The 19,867-nt window shown below is 38.9% G+C and overlaps 1 protein-coding gene across 1 annotated transcript; it reads right to left on the bottom strand.

Moving 5' to 3' along the window:
* Nucleotides 1-202: 202 nt before the first annotated feature.
* Nucleotides 203-17,590, bottom strand: ZNF518B (zinc finger protein 518B). Its single transcript, XM_050947434.1, has 2 exons — nucleotides 17,527-17,590; nucleotides 203-12,023 (listed from the first exon to the last, which is right to left on the bottom strand). The coding sequence occupies exon 2, from the start codon at nucleotides 11,803-11,805 to the stop codon at nucleotides 8,629-8,631; it is 3,177 nt and encodes a 1,058-aa protein (XP_050803391.1). The 5' UTR covers nucleotides 11,806-12,023; nucleotides 17,527-17,590; the 3' UTR covers nucleotides 203-8,628.
* Between the last annotated feature and the right edge of the window lie 2,277 nt (nucleotides 17,591-19,867).

The following is a 19,867-nucleotide window of genomic DNA, read 5'->3' on the forward strand; positions in this document are numbered from 1 at the left end:
CAGCTTACAGAAGTGTTCCTGCCTTTAACACTCAGATGTCCGATTCCCAATGGAGTCTAAACCCAAATAAATCAATTTTACCCCTGTATAAAGCTTATACAGAGTAAACATAAATTGTTCGCCCTCTATAACACTGATAGAGAGATATGCACAGCTGTCTGGCCTCTCCCCCAAGTATTAATACATACTCTGGGTTAATTAATAAGTAAAAAAGTGATTTTATTTTAAATACAGAAAGTAGGATTTACGTGGTTTCAAGTAGTAACAGACAGAACAAAGAGAATCACCAAGCAAAATAAAATAACACACGCAAATCAAAGCCTAATACACGAATACAACTGAGTACAGATAATACCTCACCCGGAAAGATGTTTCAATAAGTCTCTTTCACAGACTGGACGCCTTCCTAGTCTGGGCACAATCCTCTCCCGTGGTACAGCCCTTGTTCCAGCTCAGGTGGTAGCTAGGGGATTCTTCATGACGGCTCTCTCTTTTCTCTGTTCTACCCTCTTACATATCTTTTGCATAAGGCGGGAATCCTTTGTCCCTCTGGGTCCCCCCAATGGAAAAGCACCAGATTAAAGATGGATTCCAGTTCAGGTGAGATGATCACGTCACTGTAAGACTTCATTACCCACTTGCCAGCACACAGGTATACAGGCAGACTTACAAGTAAAACACACCCATCTACAGTCAATTGTCCTGGTTAATGGGAGCCATCAAGATTCCAAACCACCATTAATGGCCCCCACTTTGCAGAACTACAACAGGTCCTCAGAGTTATATTTCATATTTCTAGTTTCAGATACAAGAGTGGTACCTTTATACAAATAGGATGATCACACTCAGATTATAAGCTTTGTAATGATACCTTATAAGAGACCTTTTGCATGAAGCATATTCGTTACATTAGCATATTTTCATAAAATCATACAGAGTGCAACATCACAGGATCACTTGATTACCTGTTCTGTTTATTCTCTCCCGGGCACCTGGCAGTGGCCACTGTCAGAAGACAGGATACTGGGCTAGATGGACCTTTGGTCTGACCCAGTATGGCCGTTCTTATAAAATACGTAGCATAAAGATAACTAACTTGTCAGGTTTTTCATTAAAAGTTTCATTTCAAATAGTAACTGCTTGAAATGCTGACAAATAAGTCACAGAAATAATTTAGGGCCTAATTTTAAATGCTCAAATTCCCATTTTAAACCATCAGGAATTTTGCCCAAGTAAGAACAGTTCTGGCCTATATAGTTTCATCCATGTGGTTCCAAATGACATATGCAATTTTTTAAAAATAATTTTTGCTATTTTTTCAGTTTTTACTTTATGCATCTGACAGCACTTTTGAGGCCTGAGTTCCAATGTCAGATTCCCTTCAGTGGATGCAGGGTTAGCAATGAGAAAGGGATCCCAGCTCAGACACAATGAGTTAGACTTAGAAGTAGAGGTTAGAATACCTTAATAATCACAGTGTAGATTCCAGCCAGCACTCAGCTCTTAAAGGAACTGTTCACACCAAGAATATAGATGTTCCATCCCTCGGATTCAAAAGGTTCATCACCAAGGTGTTGCTGGAGCCCCCTTGTCTTGGTTGTGAGGCACTCTAAAAAAGTGCTGACTCTTTCAGATCTGAGTTTCTAGCTGTTTTCCTGGGACCACAGTGTGGTCCAGGGGAACAGTGGTGATGCTTCTTCCCTCTCCCTGAAAGAGATATTCAAGCTTGTATGATTCTTCAACTGTTGAGGCTTCCTGGAACCTCTTGGAACCAAGGACTCCTTGCATATGGCCTGTGATTTGTGTCAGCTCTCATAAGGGAGAAGGGCCTGGCCTTCACTTGGCACTGTGGCCAGACCTTGCCTAAGTTTTCAAAGCCTCTTCTGTCAAAAAAAAACAAATGAACACTCATATTCACTCCATATGAATGTTTTAGTGAAATCAGTAAACTGAGCATCACATTTTTGGATGACCCTCTTCCAAGCACAACCACCCAGCTGAAGTGGAGGCTGGTGAATGACATCTTGCCTTTCGCAAGATGCACACTTGAGACTTCTTGTTAATGGATTCAGACAAAATAAAAAGGCTCCAAAACAGGAGATAGAATTCTCATAAAAAATGGAGTAAAACTGGCAGTACAGAGCACTATTACACAATGGTACAGAGTGCTACCAAAATTTCAGACATTTTAGCACATTGGAAAAGACAGACCTATATATGATCTTACAAATGCAAACAACTTTGAGGAAAAAAAAAATCTTACAATGATTTGATAGACATGGGAAGGTAGACATACCAACCTTGTCATCTCAGGTGATGAACAGACCCAAAAGTCAGAACTTAAAAGTAGGTTCTAATCTGTGCACAGAGGGCACATGCCCACCCTAGACTGTGGATCTGCACCAAAAGTACTCATATTACAATGCTGTTCCATTTTCAAAAATAAGTATTTTATTAGTCTCTCAGTTCTTATCACCATAGTGTACAAGACTGGCTGGTTTTAACAAAATACATCTATAACTATTAGAAATGGCTTAAATCCTCCATTTTAATGTTGGCTTTCTATGGTTGTTTTTTTTAACTCAAAAAAAAAAAAAAAAAAAAACTTTCCCAGAAACCAACAATGGAGATTGATTAAAGTCTCCTATTGACCAGAGTTTCTGTGCAGCACTGGGAAGCCCCAGAGACGAGACACTCCCAAGAGAAGCATTTCTTTCTATCACACCAGCACCTGCCTTTGGGAAGTGGGGAGGGAACTGATGCACTGAACTGGGGTAGGGGTGCAGGTACAGCATGTACCGTTCATCAGAGTTGCCTCTGCATTTCAGATGGAGTAAGCAGGAGTCCAAAGCCGCTCTTTCTTGTTTATTCTCTTCTTAGTTTGTCTCAAAGAGGTTAAAACATTTATAAGGCTTCAACAATTAGAGTAAAATTGCAATCTGCAATTTCCCTGTCTGCTTAAATGCTTTTCAAAGGTATTTAGTACAGATTAGTATATTGTTAAGTGAATTCCATACTTGCATGTGGGAGACAGAAAAAAAATAGATGCAGACAAAATCTGTACTTTGCCATCCTCTCTCCAATTTCGCATCTTCACTTCTTTAAAGGATAACGCTCTTCTGATGGAAATTTTCTGCATCATGCTTTCACTTTTGGATTAATTTATTTTACCTATTTTTTTAAACTCAATTAATTTAATCTAGCAATTTTTTTCCATCCCAAATACTGGTTTTGATCTTTCATATTCAGATTGTTAACTAATGTATACTCATATATGTTATTTTTCATACTTTTCCTTGGGAAGTTTTCCGAGAAGGAATCGATTCCACTTAAGCATCTATCCAAGGACAGCGTTAGGCCTTACATCTCTTTATGAAAAAAAAATGTATTGACTAGAGTTTGGATTTATCCTAGAAAACTGTTACCGCTCTATTAGCAGCACAATGACCAACACCATTTGTCTAAAACCTCATGCAGTTAAATTGGTACAAAGCCATAATGCAATGAATACAAGCAAAAGAGAAAAAACAATTTTAAAATCATAACTTTGTTGGTGCCTTTTGCTGGCAATTAAGCCACAGCTTTACACATTTACATATATATTTTGTATATTAAATTGAGCTCATCTGAGGGCCCGATCGTACAATGAGCCAAGCATCTTCTGGGAGTTACTACTAAGCACTTTCAAATCTCATTAAAGTTAATGAGGGTGAGAGATGCTCAGCTCCTCAAAAGATATCCCCAACTGCTTAGTTTAAAAAAAAGTAGGATGTTTTTATCTTACTTTCCTCATAACAGCTGGGAGGTAAGTGCTATCAAAACCCATGAGCTCAATATATTCACTAAAAGACATCAATTTCAGGAAGGACAAGGAAGCATATTATACAACAGTTAACGTATTCTGCACTGAATGTCAGTTTGTTTTCTTTTTTTGTTTTTTTTGGATACTTCAGTAAGTAACAGATTAGGAACGGTGAGTGGGTTTTTATATACACCAGACCCTCACTAGAACACTCGTCTATATAGCACGAATTTGCATATAATATAGTTGCAGCCATGGATCCCAAATTTAATTATTTTAATTGCAATTCATTTTAATGTGGTCCCCGCATTAATGCGGTACCGTGCATGGACTGCAAATCCCGCATTCCAGCAAGGGTCCAGTGTATATAAATAAATAAAATCAGTAGTTTAATCCCTTATGGGCAATGCCACACTTTAAAAACACACACATATTGCTGTTTGCTGGATTTTAGGTTAAATTCCCAGGGTGTAAAACCTTCTGCCCCTAAAAAAGAAAGCTACCGTGTCCCAATGTGATATTAAGCAAGGAAGACTACTGGAGGCACAAAGGGGATCAAATGGGGTGGCAGTGCGTGGGGAGGAGTGTTATTTCTTATATGTGGTATTGCTTTGGTTCTTCTTACCTGTTTCATATCAGAAGATAAGGATTTTCAGCATTTCTCTGTTCAATTGTTTATTGTTTTTCAGAAGTTTGGTTCTGTGCAAGAAATCATTGACTTCTACACATATGTTCCCATTACACTTATTGATGGAAAGGATAAGTCTGGAATCCAGAGAGAACAATGTTACCTAACACACCCTTTTAAGTTGAACAGAAGATGCCTCTTACCCTAAGTGATTTCAACTGTTTGTATAAATGTAGAAATAAGAACACTTTAATATTTAATATCTGTGTAGAAATTAGGAGATTAGACTTGAGTTCAACAAGAATGAGAACTCTTCATTTTATTCATGAGAAACTTCCATGAAATGTGATTTCTCATATGTGAGACTAGATCAAATTGTACTCTGCTGTGCATGATTAAAATTATGAAATATACAAAAGTGAAACTTCAAATAGAGGGTGTTGCTGCACGTACAAATAAATGTCATAGTACAACTGCAAATAAAAGGTATGAAAAGCAGCTAACTTCTAAGCAATATTTTGCCTGTCTTGCTGATAACTGATAAACTGTTTGATTGCTTATATTAACAAAACCTCTCCATTACTAGGAATACAAAATAAATCCATGAAACAAAACAATGTAATATATTAGAATTGCATTACAAAATATTCCCGCATTTAAACTCAGAAAAGTTGCATCTAACTTGGTGCTTATTGTTTAACCATTTCTCTGTTGGGGCAGACTATAGGCTGGTTTTAAACAAACAATCCAATCACCTGCTCAGTAGGGGACCAATCCAATATTCATGAAACCAATTACAGTCTTTCAACAGACTTCAACCACCACTGGATCAATCCTTGAGGGAGTCATTTAGGGATTTGGGGACTGGTCCTGCTTTGAGCAGGGGGTTGGACTAGATGACCTCCTGAGGTCCATTCCAACCCTAATAATCTATGATTCTATGATTCTGGATCAGACTTTAGGGCTGGCCTCCATGAGATAAATCTTACTACTAGGGATGACTAACAGTAACTATTCTTCAGCTCAAGCAACAGAGGCTTGTGTTTCATTCCCAATTCTTCAAACCCTTATGGAGGTAAGATTACTCACGCATTTAGTCCCGTTGAATTCATACCCTATGCAAACTTGAGAGGAAATCATAGTCAGAGGCACTAGAGCATAATTCTGGCCACTTTAAAAATACACACACTAAAAAGTTTGTACAAAAAGAATTTCTTATGTAATATATAGTATATATTTACATCATTTGAGATTTGCACAGTTTCTGTAGTTTAAATTCAGCTTGAACGTGTAGGGCAAACCTTGCTTCTGTTCCTCAAACCTTCAGTGGGTCTCTCAAGCGTGCTTCCCACGAGATTGGTTAGATGATTAAAATATAATAGAAAACAGAATCAGTCAGAATCAGTTTAACAAATCAGGAACAAGAAAGAGTATCTTGTCTGGCAGGATGCAGGAAAAAAAATGGTTATAGAGCCCTAATAGGGTATTCCAATCCCTATTCTAATTTCTACTGGGCTCATCAAGGTGCAAATCTGCCCTGAGAAACAGAAAGCCATACCCAACTCCCAGACAGCCTCTCTCTTGGAGCATACTCTGTCAAAGGAAGCTCAGCACAGGAGAGAATCCAGGTCACACACTTCTTAAGTCACAAAAGTATTAAAATTCCAGAAGGAAAACTAACCAAAGACAATACTACATCAAAAAACAAAAATCAGAGACACACTCATCTGGGCTGAGTTTGGATATCCTTGGCAAGAGAAAGAGGCATGAGATCTGCTGTCTAATTTTTATAGTCACCATACAATTCAATTTACTAAAAATGTTCATGTTAATATAAATACACTTATATTTTGTAAACTGAATACAGGGAGAACAGTTGCATGTAGATTAACAATTCAGATACAAAAAGACTCTTCTTTGTTTACTAAAATAGGCAAAGGAAAACACTTCTAAGCCCATCTACAATCTGTTTATAATCCTGCACGCAGCACCATTTTTAAGAATACAAAGTTGATTAAAGATATTCATATTTTGCCAATGACATCTCTTAAACAAATAGAGGATTCAAAAGTATTTCCTCAATAGCTTCTACAGAAACTTAAGTCGGTTCAAACATCTGCCTGGGCTGATGAGTGTAAGTGAGGAAGAATTTGGCCAGAAGTGGTTTTTCATGTGTTACCAGTTTCAATATTTATTATACTCTGATATGACAGAATTTAGAAATGGAAACTATTTTCACAATTTAAAAACAATATTATGTTTGGCTTCAAAGAACACAGTGAAAATCTCTACTGTACCTATCTAAAAAAATATAAATTCCCATTTCAAAATAAGAACTGTCATTTAATTACTGGAAAAAAACAGAGAATACAAAAATGTATTCTATTGAACAGTTTAGCCTCTCACTACAATACAAAAAGTTGCAAAGTAATACAAGATCTCCCTTCTGAGAGCACCAAATATCTGAAGATTTTAATACTGTATTGCAAAATGCTCTGACAAAGTTTCACATAAGTGTTTTTGTAAATTAGACCTAAGTCTCAACATGTGCTTTATAGTTTCAAAGTATTTACATTTCAATACAGATATAGAACATATCTTATCAAAAGCATGTTTAATTTTCTAGAGTATAAAAAAACAAAAATATTCCCAGACTAGTAGGTTGTTTGGGGTGGAGGGTGGGAGGGGTGTTGTATTTTTTGTCTGTTTGTTTTTTTAACAAAATGTGTTTTTCCACTGTTAACAATTAGGAACTACAAGCATTTATACAACGTTCAAATGTATAATGCATCTCCAGCATCAAATTCATTATTTTTTTACCTGTAGAAATGTGACTGCAAATATGTGCTCAAGTCATTACTTGCTGTACATGACATTTTAAAAAATAAAATGGTTTACAATTTGTGACAAGATAACCAAGGAAATTCTATACGTCAGTGGCCAACTATTAAACTTCACTATCATCCATCCTCTTTCCCGACTAAAAACTCACCTTCATTCAGCAAGGCACTTAGCACATGAATCATCCTACTGACTTCACTGAGTAGTCACACAGCAATCAATGGGAGTATGCCTAGGCATGTGCTTCTTATTATTGGTAAGTAGCTTGCTGAATTGAGGCTTACAGGTGTAGATTCTAACATTCAAATTCTTCACATTTAGGATGTCAAAACAAAGATTCTACTGAAAATGTGGATAGGTACTGGCAATGTAGAGTTCTGCAACATAAATTCTCTTTTTTCAAAGCAGCAGTCTGCTTCTCCAACTAGTTCTTCTCATCTATGCCCTAGTTGCTAGGCTGGCTGGGGTCCTGGTTAAAGGCTCTATCCTGAACATGTACGTTTCTAATGGGATTACACATAGCACTGATCATTACGCCCTACAGCATAGGTTGGTGTGGTCAGGTCCTAACTCATTAAAGCACAATCCATCAGAATCACATCATGCCAGCCAGTAAAGAAGCCAGGCCTCATTTCAAGCACTCTAAGTTGAGCTCCTGCTTGCTTGCACAGTAAGTAGTCACCTGTGTCCTCTTCTCCCTTCACACCTGTGTGGCACAATACACAGCTTGGCCCCTGGCTGCACAACACAGAATCAAGCTTTCATTGCCATTCCACATAATGGGTCTGATTCTGATCTCACCAATTCCTCATTTACACTGGTTTAGCTCCACTAAAGTCAGTGGAGTTACTTCTGTTCCATAAAATTGGAGTTTGATCAGATTCAGCACCAGTTTCTTCCTCTATGGCATTTTTTTTTTAATTTGCTACTAAATTATGATGAACATCTTTTTATTCATAGCGGAGTCAAAGATGCTCTTCATTAGACTTATGCCTGATAGCTGAACCACTAAGCTAGTCATATAGTTGGATATTTTAAATCTGTGTTGACCCTGCAACATAACATTACTGCATATAGTGTCCTATTGAAGAGAATTCAACTAGAATGTTTTCAGAGCATATAATTTCCAGGTCTCCTTCAAAAAAGCAAGGAACAGCCGTAACACTTATTTCAGGCATCGGAGTGCTATGTAGCGTTTAGTGCTCAAGACTGGCTTCTCATACAGTTTGTAATCCCTATTACTACTCTCCCACCTGCTAAATATAAAAATCCTCCAGTAAAATATTTACTTCTGTCTCCCTTTCCAAACAAATTAATGGCACTCGTATTAAAATAAGAGCAGTAAACTGACAGATTCTCACTTGTGGCTTTCTAGAGGAAGAGAAAGAACATCCCAGCCTTTGGTTGCTTCTATCAAATGTCTCTGTCCATGACTTATCCACTCTTCCTGGTCTACATATATCCTTCCACAAAACCAACACTTAAACATACACTGCAGTGTTTTAGCTGGTGACGTTTCCACAACCCGGTAGTTGTTTCTATGGGTCTTTTTTAGCTTCATTTTTAAAAAGTTTTGCTTTTTCATTTCGCTTCTTGTTTCCAAGTTCTGAAATGTAAGCCGTTTATTATACTGTTTCACACCAAGACAACTACTTGTTCTTTCTGATAAAACGACTTTCACAATATTGCCTTTATACTTGTTGACAATTTTCATTATATTAATTACCTCTGCTGAATCAACATCAGGATGATTTAACACAACTACAGGCTGGTTACGACGAGGGCATTTTATCAACTGATGTTCTCTAAGAGGTACAAGCCTAAGACGTCTTGCTGTCAAAAGAAGCATCGCCTCAGAAATGCCACTGGTTTCTGAGTGGCTTCTTGTTTTCTTCTTAGACAAATAATCCCTGGAATTTGCTTGTTTTACCTTATTTTTAGATACAAGTTGATCCTTTGAAGTAAGTTTGCTCTGCTTACTTAGCTCATCACTTTTTTGATGCAGTAGTACACAATTTTGTTTGCTATTACTTTTTGCATTAGACTCTCTTTTTGGTCTGTGCCTAAGTGACATATTTTGATTTCTGGACTGCTCATTAAGTTCACTCTCATTGGGCAAAGGAAAGTTACTGTTTAGTTTCTCAGAAATGCTGAAAGGAACTGGTCGTGGTAGAAACATTTCATTGCAACACATCGTAACAGATGTAATTTCGTTCTTATCTCCTACTTCTTTTGTGTTTTCACTCCTAGCAACATTCAGGACCCTCAGCACTGTCCCTTTTGGAATGAACACTGGAGTAGCAACGTGAGTGTTTTTAGTCATTCTACTTTTAGTTTTTGTTGTAGCTGACCGTGATTGTGGTGGTTGTTTATTACACAGTTCATTACCAATCCCACCATTCTGCGGTGTTTGAAGAGAAGATGCAAATTGTTCCAATTCAGTAACAGGGACATTTTTTTCAGAGTTTGCTAAAGTTTCCTGAGGCAAAGGCATCTTATTAGAAGCACAACATCTAACAGGCATAGGTGAAGCAGCCAATGTAGATTTCACATTACACTCGGCAGCAGACATCAACTGAGCAATCTTTCTACACAGCATTGTTGTTGACTTTTTACTGCATGCAGTATTATCCCACTTGATTCCCTCTGGGATGTTTTCAGCCCCAGAGCTAAGGGAAAATACAGATGAAATGACAGGACCCTCAGGAGGGCTGTCCTTATTTTCTACATTCTGCAATTCTAAAGCTTCTAAAGGATTATTTTGACAATCAGAGTTCTCTCTGTTTAATTTACTTAAGCCAACACTTGATTCCTCTAAAGATGCACTTTTATTTAAAGAGAACTCTCCTCCTCCTTGAGAAGTTTTAAAAGATTCTTTAACTAAACAGGTATCAAATAAATGTGTTTTCAGAGAGCTAATGATGTGGCTCCTGCATTCTTTGTCATCACCATTTAAAGGCAATATGTCCTTTTCTCCAAGGGCAGGAGATGAAGAAGAACTGTTGCTCCTCTGAGCCGCCTGCAACAAAACAGTCTGGGATCCATCACCTTCAGCAGAAGCAGCATATGCACATGTGGGCATGTCCAGAGTCTCTTTAGAACAGTATAAATCATTTTTTGCATATTTTTCCTTATTTGAGGATTTAGGGCAACTTATTTTTGATTTATCCTGCTTAGGTACATTTGAGTTACAGTCTGAAGTATGAGAATTGGAGGAATTAAGACATTCAGAGTTCCTGTTGTATTTATTATCTAAAGCAAACATGTTACTAATACTAGATACATTTACAGTTGCTTCAGTGGTTAATTCATTTTGAGCAACAGAAGTTAGTCTTTTTCCTTTCTCTGTTTGTTCTGCACCTTGATTCCTGGGTTTCTCTTCTTCGCAGTTTATAGGCTTATTACTTGTTTCTTTCAGGGGAATAAGTTTAAGAACCAATTGTTGTGTTCCATTCACTATTTTTATGTCTAATAACTGAGCTAAGCAGTTAGAAGGAACTACAAGTTCTGAAGGTGCAATCACTGTTAATGGCATTCCAGGCTGTACGGGTTCTTTTTTTGGAGAATAAACTTCAACTTCCACATTTTGGTTCTCATATATGTTTAATTCAGCTGGTTCCAATACAGTTTTATCTCGGACTGATGCTGTACCTAGGCTACATTCTACATCGCCAGACAAACAAACTCTTTTGCTCATTTCATCTTGGATTTTGCTGAAAGCTGTACTTGACGATAAATCTGAAGGCTCATTCTGAAGAGGAACTTTTAGATCACACTTCTGCTTGTCAGAAAAAGTGCTTCTCTTTGATAAGCAAGATCTCTTTTGCTCTTGCTTTGCAGCCATATTCACTGGCCCCTTCTCAGTAACTGTTTCATGTACTCTTCTGGTATGCTTAACTATATAATCATGTCTAACAGCACCATATTCACAGTATTCACACTGATATGGAAAAGTTCCAGTGTGTTTCACCAAATGCCGCTGGAATTCTCCTTTGGTGTAGGATACATAGTTACAGTGGGAGCAAACAAACTTAATCTCCTCATGTTGAACTGCATGCTTTTTATACTGCAAAGGATCCTTTGTTGAAAATCGACATTTATCGCAGTAATATTTGTCTGGTTGAAAGTTTTTTACTTTAAATGTTTTTTGAGTTTTACTTAGGGATGGTTTTTCTTGATTTTCTAAATCTATGGCAGTGGCACTGTCAGCTACAAAATGGAAAGTCGGTGGCGTATTCAGACTACAACTGCTGCAAACAAAGTTTTTGTCTTCAGTCTGCCTGGGTTTGTTATGCTTTTGTAATTCATGCACTGGAAGTTTTTGCATACTTCTGCACTTTATACAAAGGACCAATGACAGCTTATCCTCAGCTTCAGCCACTTGATAGTCACAATTCTGGCCTTCAGTCCCTTTTGGTTGATTTGCTTCATCCTCATTGGCTTGCTTTGGAGATGTAGTCAAAGAATTATTTATGTCATTAACTTGGCTTGTATACAGTTTTGGTAAAATTTCTCTCATTTTCTTTAGCTGCATTTCAAAACAAGTGGCTCTTTGCTGGTTTAGTCAAATACAATAGCAATAGACACAAACAATTTTCATAGTGACAGTCTCTCAAATGTGTTGCTCAGCTATCATTCGGGCAACTGCTCTGGAGAGTATGCATTTTATCTTTATGAATAAGTGTTGCTTCAAGTTCTGAAACCATAAAACTCTATTTTCAGTTCTCTACAGGATTCTCTCAATTTGCAGCACTAAAAAAATAAAAGTGAAAGACTGGGTCAGTTATTGAAAAAACACTGAAAAATTGTTGTTACTTGGTAAGTAAATACTTGCAGTATAATAAAAATAGCTGACTGTTGAAATATAGTTTGCAAATCTATGTTTCTCTGCTTTATTAGGCATATTGTACATACAACCATTAAAGAGTACTCAATGTATTCTTTCACAAGTGCTTACATCCTGCAGCTGTAATCTGCATTATATAAAATTCACACAATACAGTGTTCTATGGTATTTTCTCCTATGTATTTTTTAAAATTCTTTAAAACTAATGAAATTTGACATAAGGTTACTGAAGCAGAGAGAAACCTCTCTATCATTTGAGAGCAAAAGCCAAATTATCATATGGACACTAGAATACAACTTCCATGTCTTGTTTCTGCTGAGAACTAAGAAGAGGCAGATCTAAAATTTCCTGCCCTTACAAAGACTACTGAGATAGAGTTGAATGAGTATTTGTTATCCATCAAGATCACATTCCTAATTACCACGAGTTAGCTTAAAAATCCCCTTGGCTTAGACAATTTGGAAATGCTCCAGTGAGGTTGAATATTTCAAATAAGGTTCTCTTAGTCGGTGCCAATGTTTTTGATCAAAATTAATTTGGATAATCATAAAAAAGCATATAGCTTAGTTTGCGAATCCTACCACTGATAAGGACTAACCAATTTAGTTGATATATAATTTTTTTTTATTTATTTGCACTGCAGTGCTGCACAAAGATCCAAGTCAGAACCAAATTTCCATTGTGCTAGTTACTGCATAGGTAGAGACCTGCACGAATACAAAGACATATTCACAGATATAAATCAATATCCACAAAACTGCAGGACTCTACTGGGAGCTACAGCAGCAAACCATGCACTCTTAGCCTATACAAAATGTATTTCACAACCTGATAGTTCCAAAATTCTTTGAACAAAGAGCAATGGCGTTTTTTCCTGTGGTTTTCAAACTTCATGTAAATAAAATCTGATCCTCAGCTGTTGTCTAGATTGTGAGAATGTTGATATATGTTAAAAAAATAAAACAAAAAAGTTTTTTGCTCAAAGCATGCACAAAGCTAAATAAAGATTAATTATATAGACTCTCCTTCTGTGTAGCGTCTACCCAAGCATCAACATGTAAAATGTATTTGCATTTTCCCTGTACAAGCATTTCTATACATGTAGATGCGATTGCATAATGAGCACTGAGACATTTCTAGATGACGTTGCATAGCAACATATTCATCAGGAGTCATCCTCTCCCCTCCCTTTGCTTTCTTATAGATAGCTACGTTTTGGGCAATTGCCCCAAGAGCATGATGTTGGGATTAGTTAGTAATATCATACAAAGGCAATGCCCATGTGAAAGAGGACACTTTTACACTATAAGTCTACGTGTCAGCCTGAACTATGGTGGGAATGACTTCCAGACAATGCACTGCTGTGAGCTCATTTGATCTTGAATCTGTATTCCATCAGTTAGTGTTCTTAGGAAATGCTGCCATGGAAAGGGATTGATTCTCAGAGATATCTTGGTTTTAAGTCCATCCAGGGCTTTGAAGTACCACCTCAATTTTTATGAAAATCAAATGTAATTGATGGAACTGTGTTATGTACTTTTATTGGTTCACTCCACTTACCACCTATTCTGCTATGTGCTGAATAAAACTGTAGTTTGTGACAGCGTTATGGATGAAGCCAAATTGTAGTAATCTAGTTTTATGTGGTAATAACTGTAGCTAAATCCACATCTGGAAGCAGTGACAGACTCCTGTGCAGCCAAATGTTGGCTGCTGTTGAGCCATCTGGACATCTATGAGTATGTTTTATAACTCCAATGCTTTGACCATATTGACAATTGGAGGGTATATGCCCTTATTAGAGAACTAGATGAAAATTCCTATTTGTCCCATCCAGGTTTGTCTCTTTTCATATCAGTATCACCTCTGTCTCATCAAGGTTGAACAGGAGCAAGCCACTTTCCATCCAAGTCTTTATTTCCTTTGGGCATAAATATGGCAGACCTACTGCTGTGTTTCAGGTGAAGATGATGATACAGGGCTTTACTTGATGTTTATAATGCTGTTAAATTTAAAATACATTTTCTTCAAAACTTAAGTGTTGCATCCACACAATTGTTTTGATGTTGTCTGCAGCATTGAAATCTTAATGAAACTGTATATCAAAAGCAAAGATGGAGAACATTTATGTTCTCATTGACAATCCTAAGCGTTTTTTAAAAAAACTATGTGCAATCATCCATAGACAATATAATTGCACCCAACCAAATAGGGAAACAAAACCTTCTGGCTTCAGCTGCCAATTACTTGATCTCACACACACACAAAAGAATTAAAATCTCAAGTGTTTTCTTATGCTATTACAAAAACAGCAAGACAAATTTCACAAAATATGGACAAATGAACAGAAGTATATCAAAGAGGCAGGCCTTAGCCGAACACAAGAGAGATTTTGAAGTATGCTTGAAACAAAACTATTTTAAGAAAGTTTTGATTTAATAGACATACAACTGGGCTATTCAGTTTAAAAGTAGAAAGTTTGATACGGTAAACACTAAACTGGGATATTTTAGATAGCTGACTGTCCGTACTGAGTTCTCTGAACTGAACAGGCCTTACATTTAGAAGAAATCCTATATTTAAGCATGTGGCAAATCTCATGTTCAGATTAGATTTGTATTAGAATCAAGAGAATGAATATAAACAGAAACATTCAAATAGTGTTCTGGGAGAAAAAAAGATTAAACAGCAATCTGACGTCTTAATGACATGCCCTATTTGCTTTGCCAAGACCCACCACTGGTTGTTCTTGAGCGCTGAATGTCCAATCTGGAAGGTTTTGGCGTGAAGGGTTCCATTTTGTCATTGTGTGGGATAGAATGAATGAAAACAAGAGAAATATAGATGTTTGACTAAGATGTGAGAATATTTCAGAACACAGTTACCATGAATTGTGCAAATCCACACAGCCTCAGGAGGCAACATACTGTGGGTTTCCTACACACCAGCATGACAAAGTATGTAGAAAAACTGGACACTTTGTAGCTTACCTTTATACTCTTCAAAGTATTTATAGAGATACAATGCAGATGGTTAACTAAACGAAACAGTTTTTCAAAGTGCAGCACAACTCAAATGTGCACAGAAAAGTACAGATGACTATACAATCCAAAGGTATCATTTTGGACCTCTGCTCGTCCAGCAGCAGCCAATATACCAAACAAAAGATTTAAATATATAAAGAATGGAAGAGAAGAGAATACTGAAAATGTTATAATGTTGTAATATAAATCTGCTGGAATACTGTTTTCAGTTCTGATATCTTCGAAACATGTAGAAAAGTATTAATAAATTTAAAAGAAACAATATTGTGCTAAAAAGCAAGTGAGCCACCAAATCTGCCAATGGAACTTTCTTTGGCAAAAATAATGGTGTAGAAGATATCCTGTTTCCAAATGAACTTCTAGCCATGTAGCAGAACACTTAATGTATTATGTGGAGTTCAAAGTTCTTCTCTCTTTAAAAATAAATAAAAATATCAATACACCAGATTTTTTAAAAAAAGCAAAAACCATGCACCAGTTTTTAAAGCTTGCCTTTATTATAAAATATAAAATTATTTTATATTATTTCACATCCTGTGCTCATGTAAAAAAAATCTCCATTTGAATTATATGCATTTGAATTATATGCAGAACAATTTATTGGGACCTCCTATAAAGTGAATTATACAAAACATTAATTTAAAAACAAACTGTGGGTATTTTTAAACCATAGCTTAAATATATATTTTAAAGCATAGCTTAAATATATTTTGTCTCAGGAAAACAAGAAGAATGTATTGTAAATGCACTGCACTGCACAGTATTCTAGGGCCTCACTCCTGTACTGAGAACTACAGAGGTCTACCTACATCGTTCAGTGAAGGATCAGGGCCCTCAATTTACTTATATACAAAATGCTGCTATCAACCTCAAGCAGAAAACTAGAGTAGTCCTGTTGCAGTAACCTGACATACACCCTGAGATGCTAAATATTTACTGCATCTATAGTAACCTTTGTAAAAGGTACTCAAGAGATACCTTCACTTGTTTGTGATTAGATGTATAATTGCCAGCCTTTAAATTAAGTATCAGAGTTTTTTGTTGCACACATTTATGCCCATTAAAAAAATCCCTCAATATTCTAAGCTTGGTTAACCAGGGTTTAGTATTATACTATTCTATACTTACAGGGCAAATAAGAATACAGTAACGAGGAACAGCACTGAAGAAAACATAGAACCAAATGATGAAGGGTATCCTATTTAAAAACTATGTATCTCTTAGACCTGGATCCTGGAAACATTTTACAACCATGAGTAGTCCCACTGATGGTCTTCTTAGTAACAGCATGGAAATTTGCTATTGAAAATATACTGCAAGGCATTTAGCCAAATCTGAGATAATGCAGGATTATTCCCTACAGGATATTAATTACAAATCATTATTTGTGTTTAAATCCTTTGAGGAAATATATTCATTCTACTATGGTCTTAGGGGAGTTTCTTTTGAAACAAATTACAGATAGAAAAGATTTCGTTTAGATCATCTATTACAGCTCTTGCCCTACAGTATTTCACTGTTAATTTGTATATTAAGGCCATGTACTAAACTTTCCTCAGTAGCAGAACCACTAACCAAAGTTCCTATTCAGCACCAAGACAAAAGACCCAGTTGTAATCTTGGGGCAACAGAGTAGGTGTCGATGGATGTCTGAAAGGCTCTACAAAAGGCTAACCCCATGGCCACACACAAAATTTGTTGAACAGCCAGAAGTTGCACCAATGTGCCCAAGGAAATGCATCCAAGTAACAGTGTTACTGGGACTCGACTAGAGCAGACAACCTGCTTCCTCCCTGCACTTTGCAAGGCTCAAAGCAGGGTCCCTGATCCCTTCCTTGGGGAAAAGAGACATTTCTCATAGTCTGTAACTACAAAATAAAAGGGGGGTTGGAGGAAGGAGGTTTTTTCCACTAATCCCGGCAATGCTCCAACCGGCCCAGGGAGGGCAGCACAGAGTGCGGCAGGAGCAGGTCCTACCGCTCCCCCAGCCGAAGAGTGCAACCCCCGCCTGGACCGCAGCTGGGGGACCCCTTTCCACCGCCCGGTGACGAGAGGAGAAGAGACCCACGGAATTAGAGGAGCTCAGGACTAGGGGCTGCAGCGCCAGGTCCCGCTGCTGGAGACTCCTCCCACAGCGGGATGGGGAGGGTGTCCGCTTGGGGCCTAGTCGAGGCTGCCTCCCCCGGGGAGAGAAGGGGGGCTAGGACAGCCCCCGCCTCAGGTTACACGGAGGGGGGGCTGGGGATCCCGAACACCCACAGCTCAGCCAGCAACCTCCTCCCTGCCGCGAAGCGCCAGCAGCACCCCCCCATCCCCGCCTACGCCCTGCGGGGGAGCGGCAGCGCCCCGCTGCCAGGTACTTACCCTCCGTGGGTGAGCCTGCGCGCCCACTCGGCTCTACGCCCTGCGCCGAGTGCAGCAGCCAGCGAGTGTGCGGCGGAACTGACCTCAGCTCCCCCGCCTGGCCGCCGCGCCGCCCCATTGGCCAGCGCCGCCGCCCCGCCCGCCCGCGGAGAGTAGAGCTCTACAGAGCGCCGGGAACGGGGCGGGCCTTATTGGAAAGCTCCGGGCGGCACAGGGCCCGGTCTGATGTACCGTATGAGCCCCCTGCCCACGGGGCCGCCAAGCGAGGCTCAGCCCCGGCGGCAGGGCTTGGTAACAGTGTGTTCCAAAGAGTCTACAGGGTTTCCTTCGCATGGGCTTGTAACATGGTGGCTTTCGAGGTTGCGGCGCCTGTTTGATACAGGGAGGGGCATAATAGGGATGAAAACAATCTGTTGCAAAAGGCGATTCACTGTAGCTTCCCTGGGGAGTAAAGAGAATTCTTTAAACAAAGGAACATTGTGGCAGAATACTGGGTTCAGGTAAAGTCAGTCCGGGAAATTGTGTGAATTCACAAAATATAGCAAATGTAAAGTCAGTGAGATGTTAATTTCTTCTACAAACTCATAGCTGGAAGTTTAGTTTGGTATTGCCCCTGTTTTAGTCTTTCTTTTTCCTGTGATTCTTTGAGAGATACATTTGTTTATAAATATACATTTGCAAAGCAGTGGGCACTTCATTGTCATTTAAAAAAATCAGGTACGTAACTGTTCTTGACTTCTAAAATAAACAAAACATTTAAAAATAATTCATCTTGTGAGGGGAAGATGTAGTAAGCATGAGACACTATCTAGAGATGTTCTGTTGTATTAAAGCACAATGGAATGCAACATGAATACATTCAAAAATGTACAGTTGAATCAGCAGTTAAGTGAGTTAAAGCGAATCTATAAATATCACAAAAATACTTGCAAAAGGACAGAATAAATAGAAATATGAATATGCACGGAAAAATATTTGCATAGGCTTTAGTCTCTCATATTTAGTCTCCCCTAAATTTAAGTGATAAATTTTCATTTGTTAAAATTTTAACTACACCTCTACCTCGATATAACACTGTCCTCGGGAGCCAAAACATCTTACCGTGTTATAGGTGAAACCACGTTATATCAAACTTGCTTTGATCTACCAGAATGAGAAGCCCTGCTCCCCAAGAGTGCTGCTTTACCACATTATGTAAGCAGAGTCAGGATAAGTTCTACCCTGACATCTGGTGGAAAGAATTTCAGAGAGTGTATTTGCATAGGCACGCCTACCCTATCCCAGACTGCTGAGCTATGAGACTGCTTGGTGACAAATGACTCACCCTCAGTTGGGTGGTACTTGCTAGACAAGGGACATGGGTTCCAAAACCCAGTGAATTGTGAGAGGCTAGGGACAGATATTTGTGCCTGGTGGTGCAGTCTCCTTGTGGAGCCAGAGGCACCAGTTCCACCCCTTCCTCTCTCCACTGTGGAATGTCAGAGTTGATTTTTTTTATTCCCTCAAGAATCTAAATACAGGTTACTGAGCTGAACTCACTTTGGGCTAATGGTGCACTAGCACTGGGGCTCCCCCACTAAGAGCTGAGATCACTAAGAGTTGAAATCACTAAAGAGCTGAAATTACTGAGCTGAGAGCACTGAGTACTGTGCTAACTAGTGGGGGAGACTGAAGCTGTACTGTGGAACAGAGCAGCTGGTGGAGTGGAGCAGTTGTGGGGATGGCTGGAGCGGATCACGGGACAGCTGGTGGCAGCGGAGCGGCTGGCAGAGCGGAGTAGCTGTGGGACGGGTGGAGTGGCACACAGAGCGAGCGGAGCTGAGCAGTTTGCAAAGAGGACTGGAGCAGCTCATGGAGCAGAGCAGCTGGTGGAGCGGAGCAGTTTCTGAGGATGGCTGGAGGAGCAGCGTGGAGCGGCTGGTAAAGCAGAGCAGTTCGTGGAGAAGGCGGAAGCAGAACCCACGGAGAGGCAGGGCAGTTGGCCCCGGACCATGTAAGGTGCCCCTTTCTACACAGGCTGGGGGGAGGGACCTCTACAGATAAACTCTCGAACTCTGGGGTGGCATTGACCAGAGACTTTTGGGTTGTTGGACTTTGGGGTGATTGGACTTAAAACCCTAAGGAGAAAAAGGACAGTGCCAAACGTACTTGGAGGTGGGTTTTTGTTTATGGTTTGTGTTATAACCCTGTTTGTGGTGTTTCTCCAATGGGATGCCGCATTGATTCCTTCCTTTATTAAAAAGATTTTGCTACACTCAGACTCCGTGCTTGCGAGAGGGGAAGTATTGCCTCCTAGAGGCGCCCAGGGGAGTGTGGTATGTGAGTGTCCCAGGTCACTGGG

The sequence above is a fragment of the Gopherus flavomarginatus genome, chromosome 3 (genome assembly GCF_025201925.1).
Source record: "Gopherus flavomarginatus isolate rGopFla2 chromosome 3, rGopFla2.mat.asm, whole genome shotgun sequence".
In the NCBI taxonomy this organism is placed as follows: domain Eukaryota; kingdom Metazoa; phylum Chordata; order Testudines; family Testudinidae; genus Gopherus; species Gopherus flavomarginatus.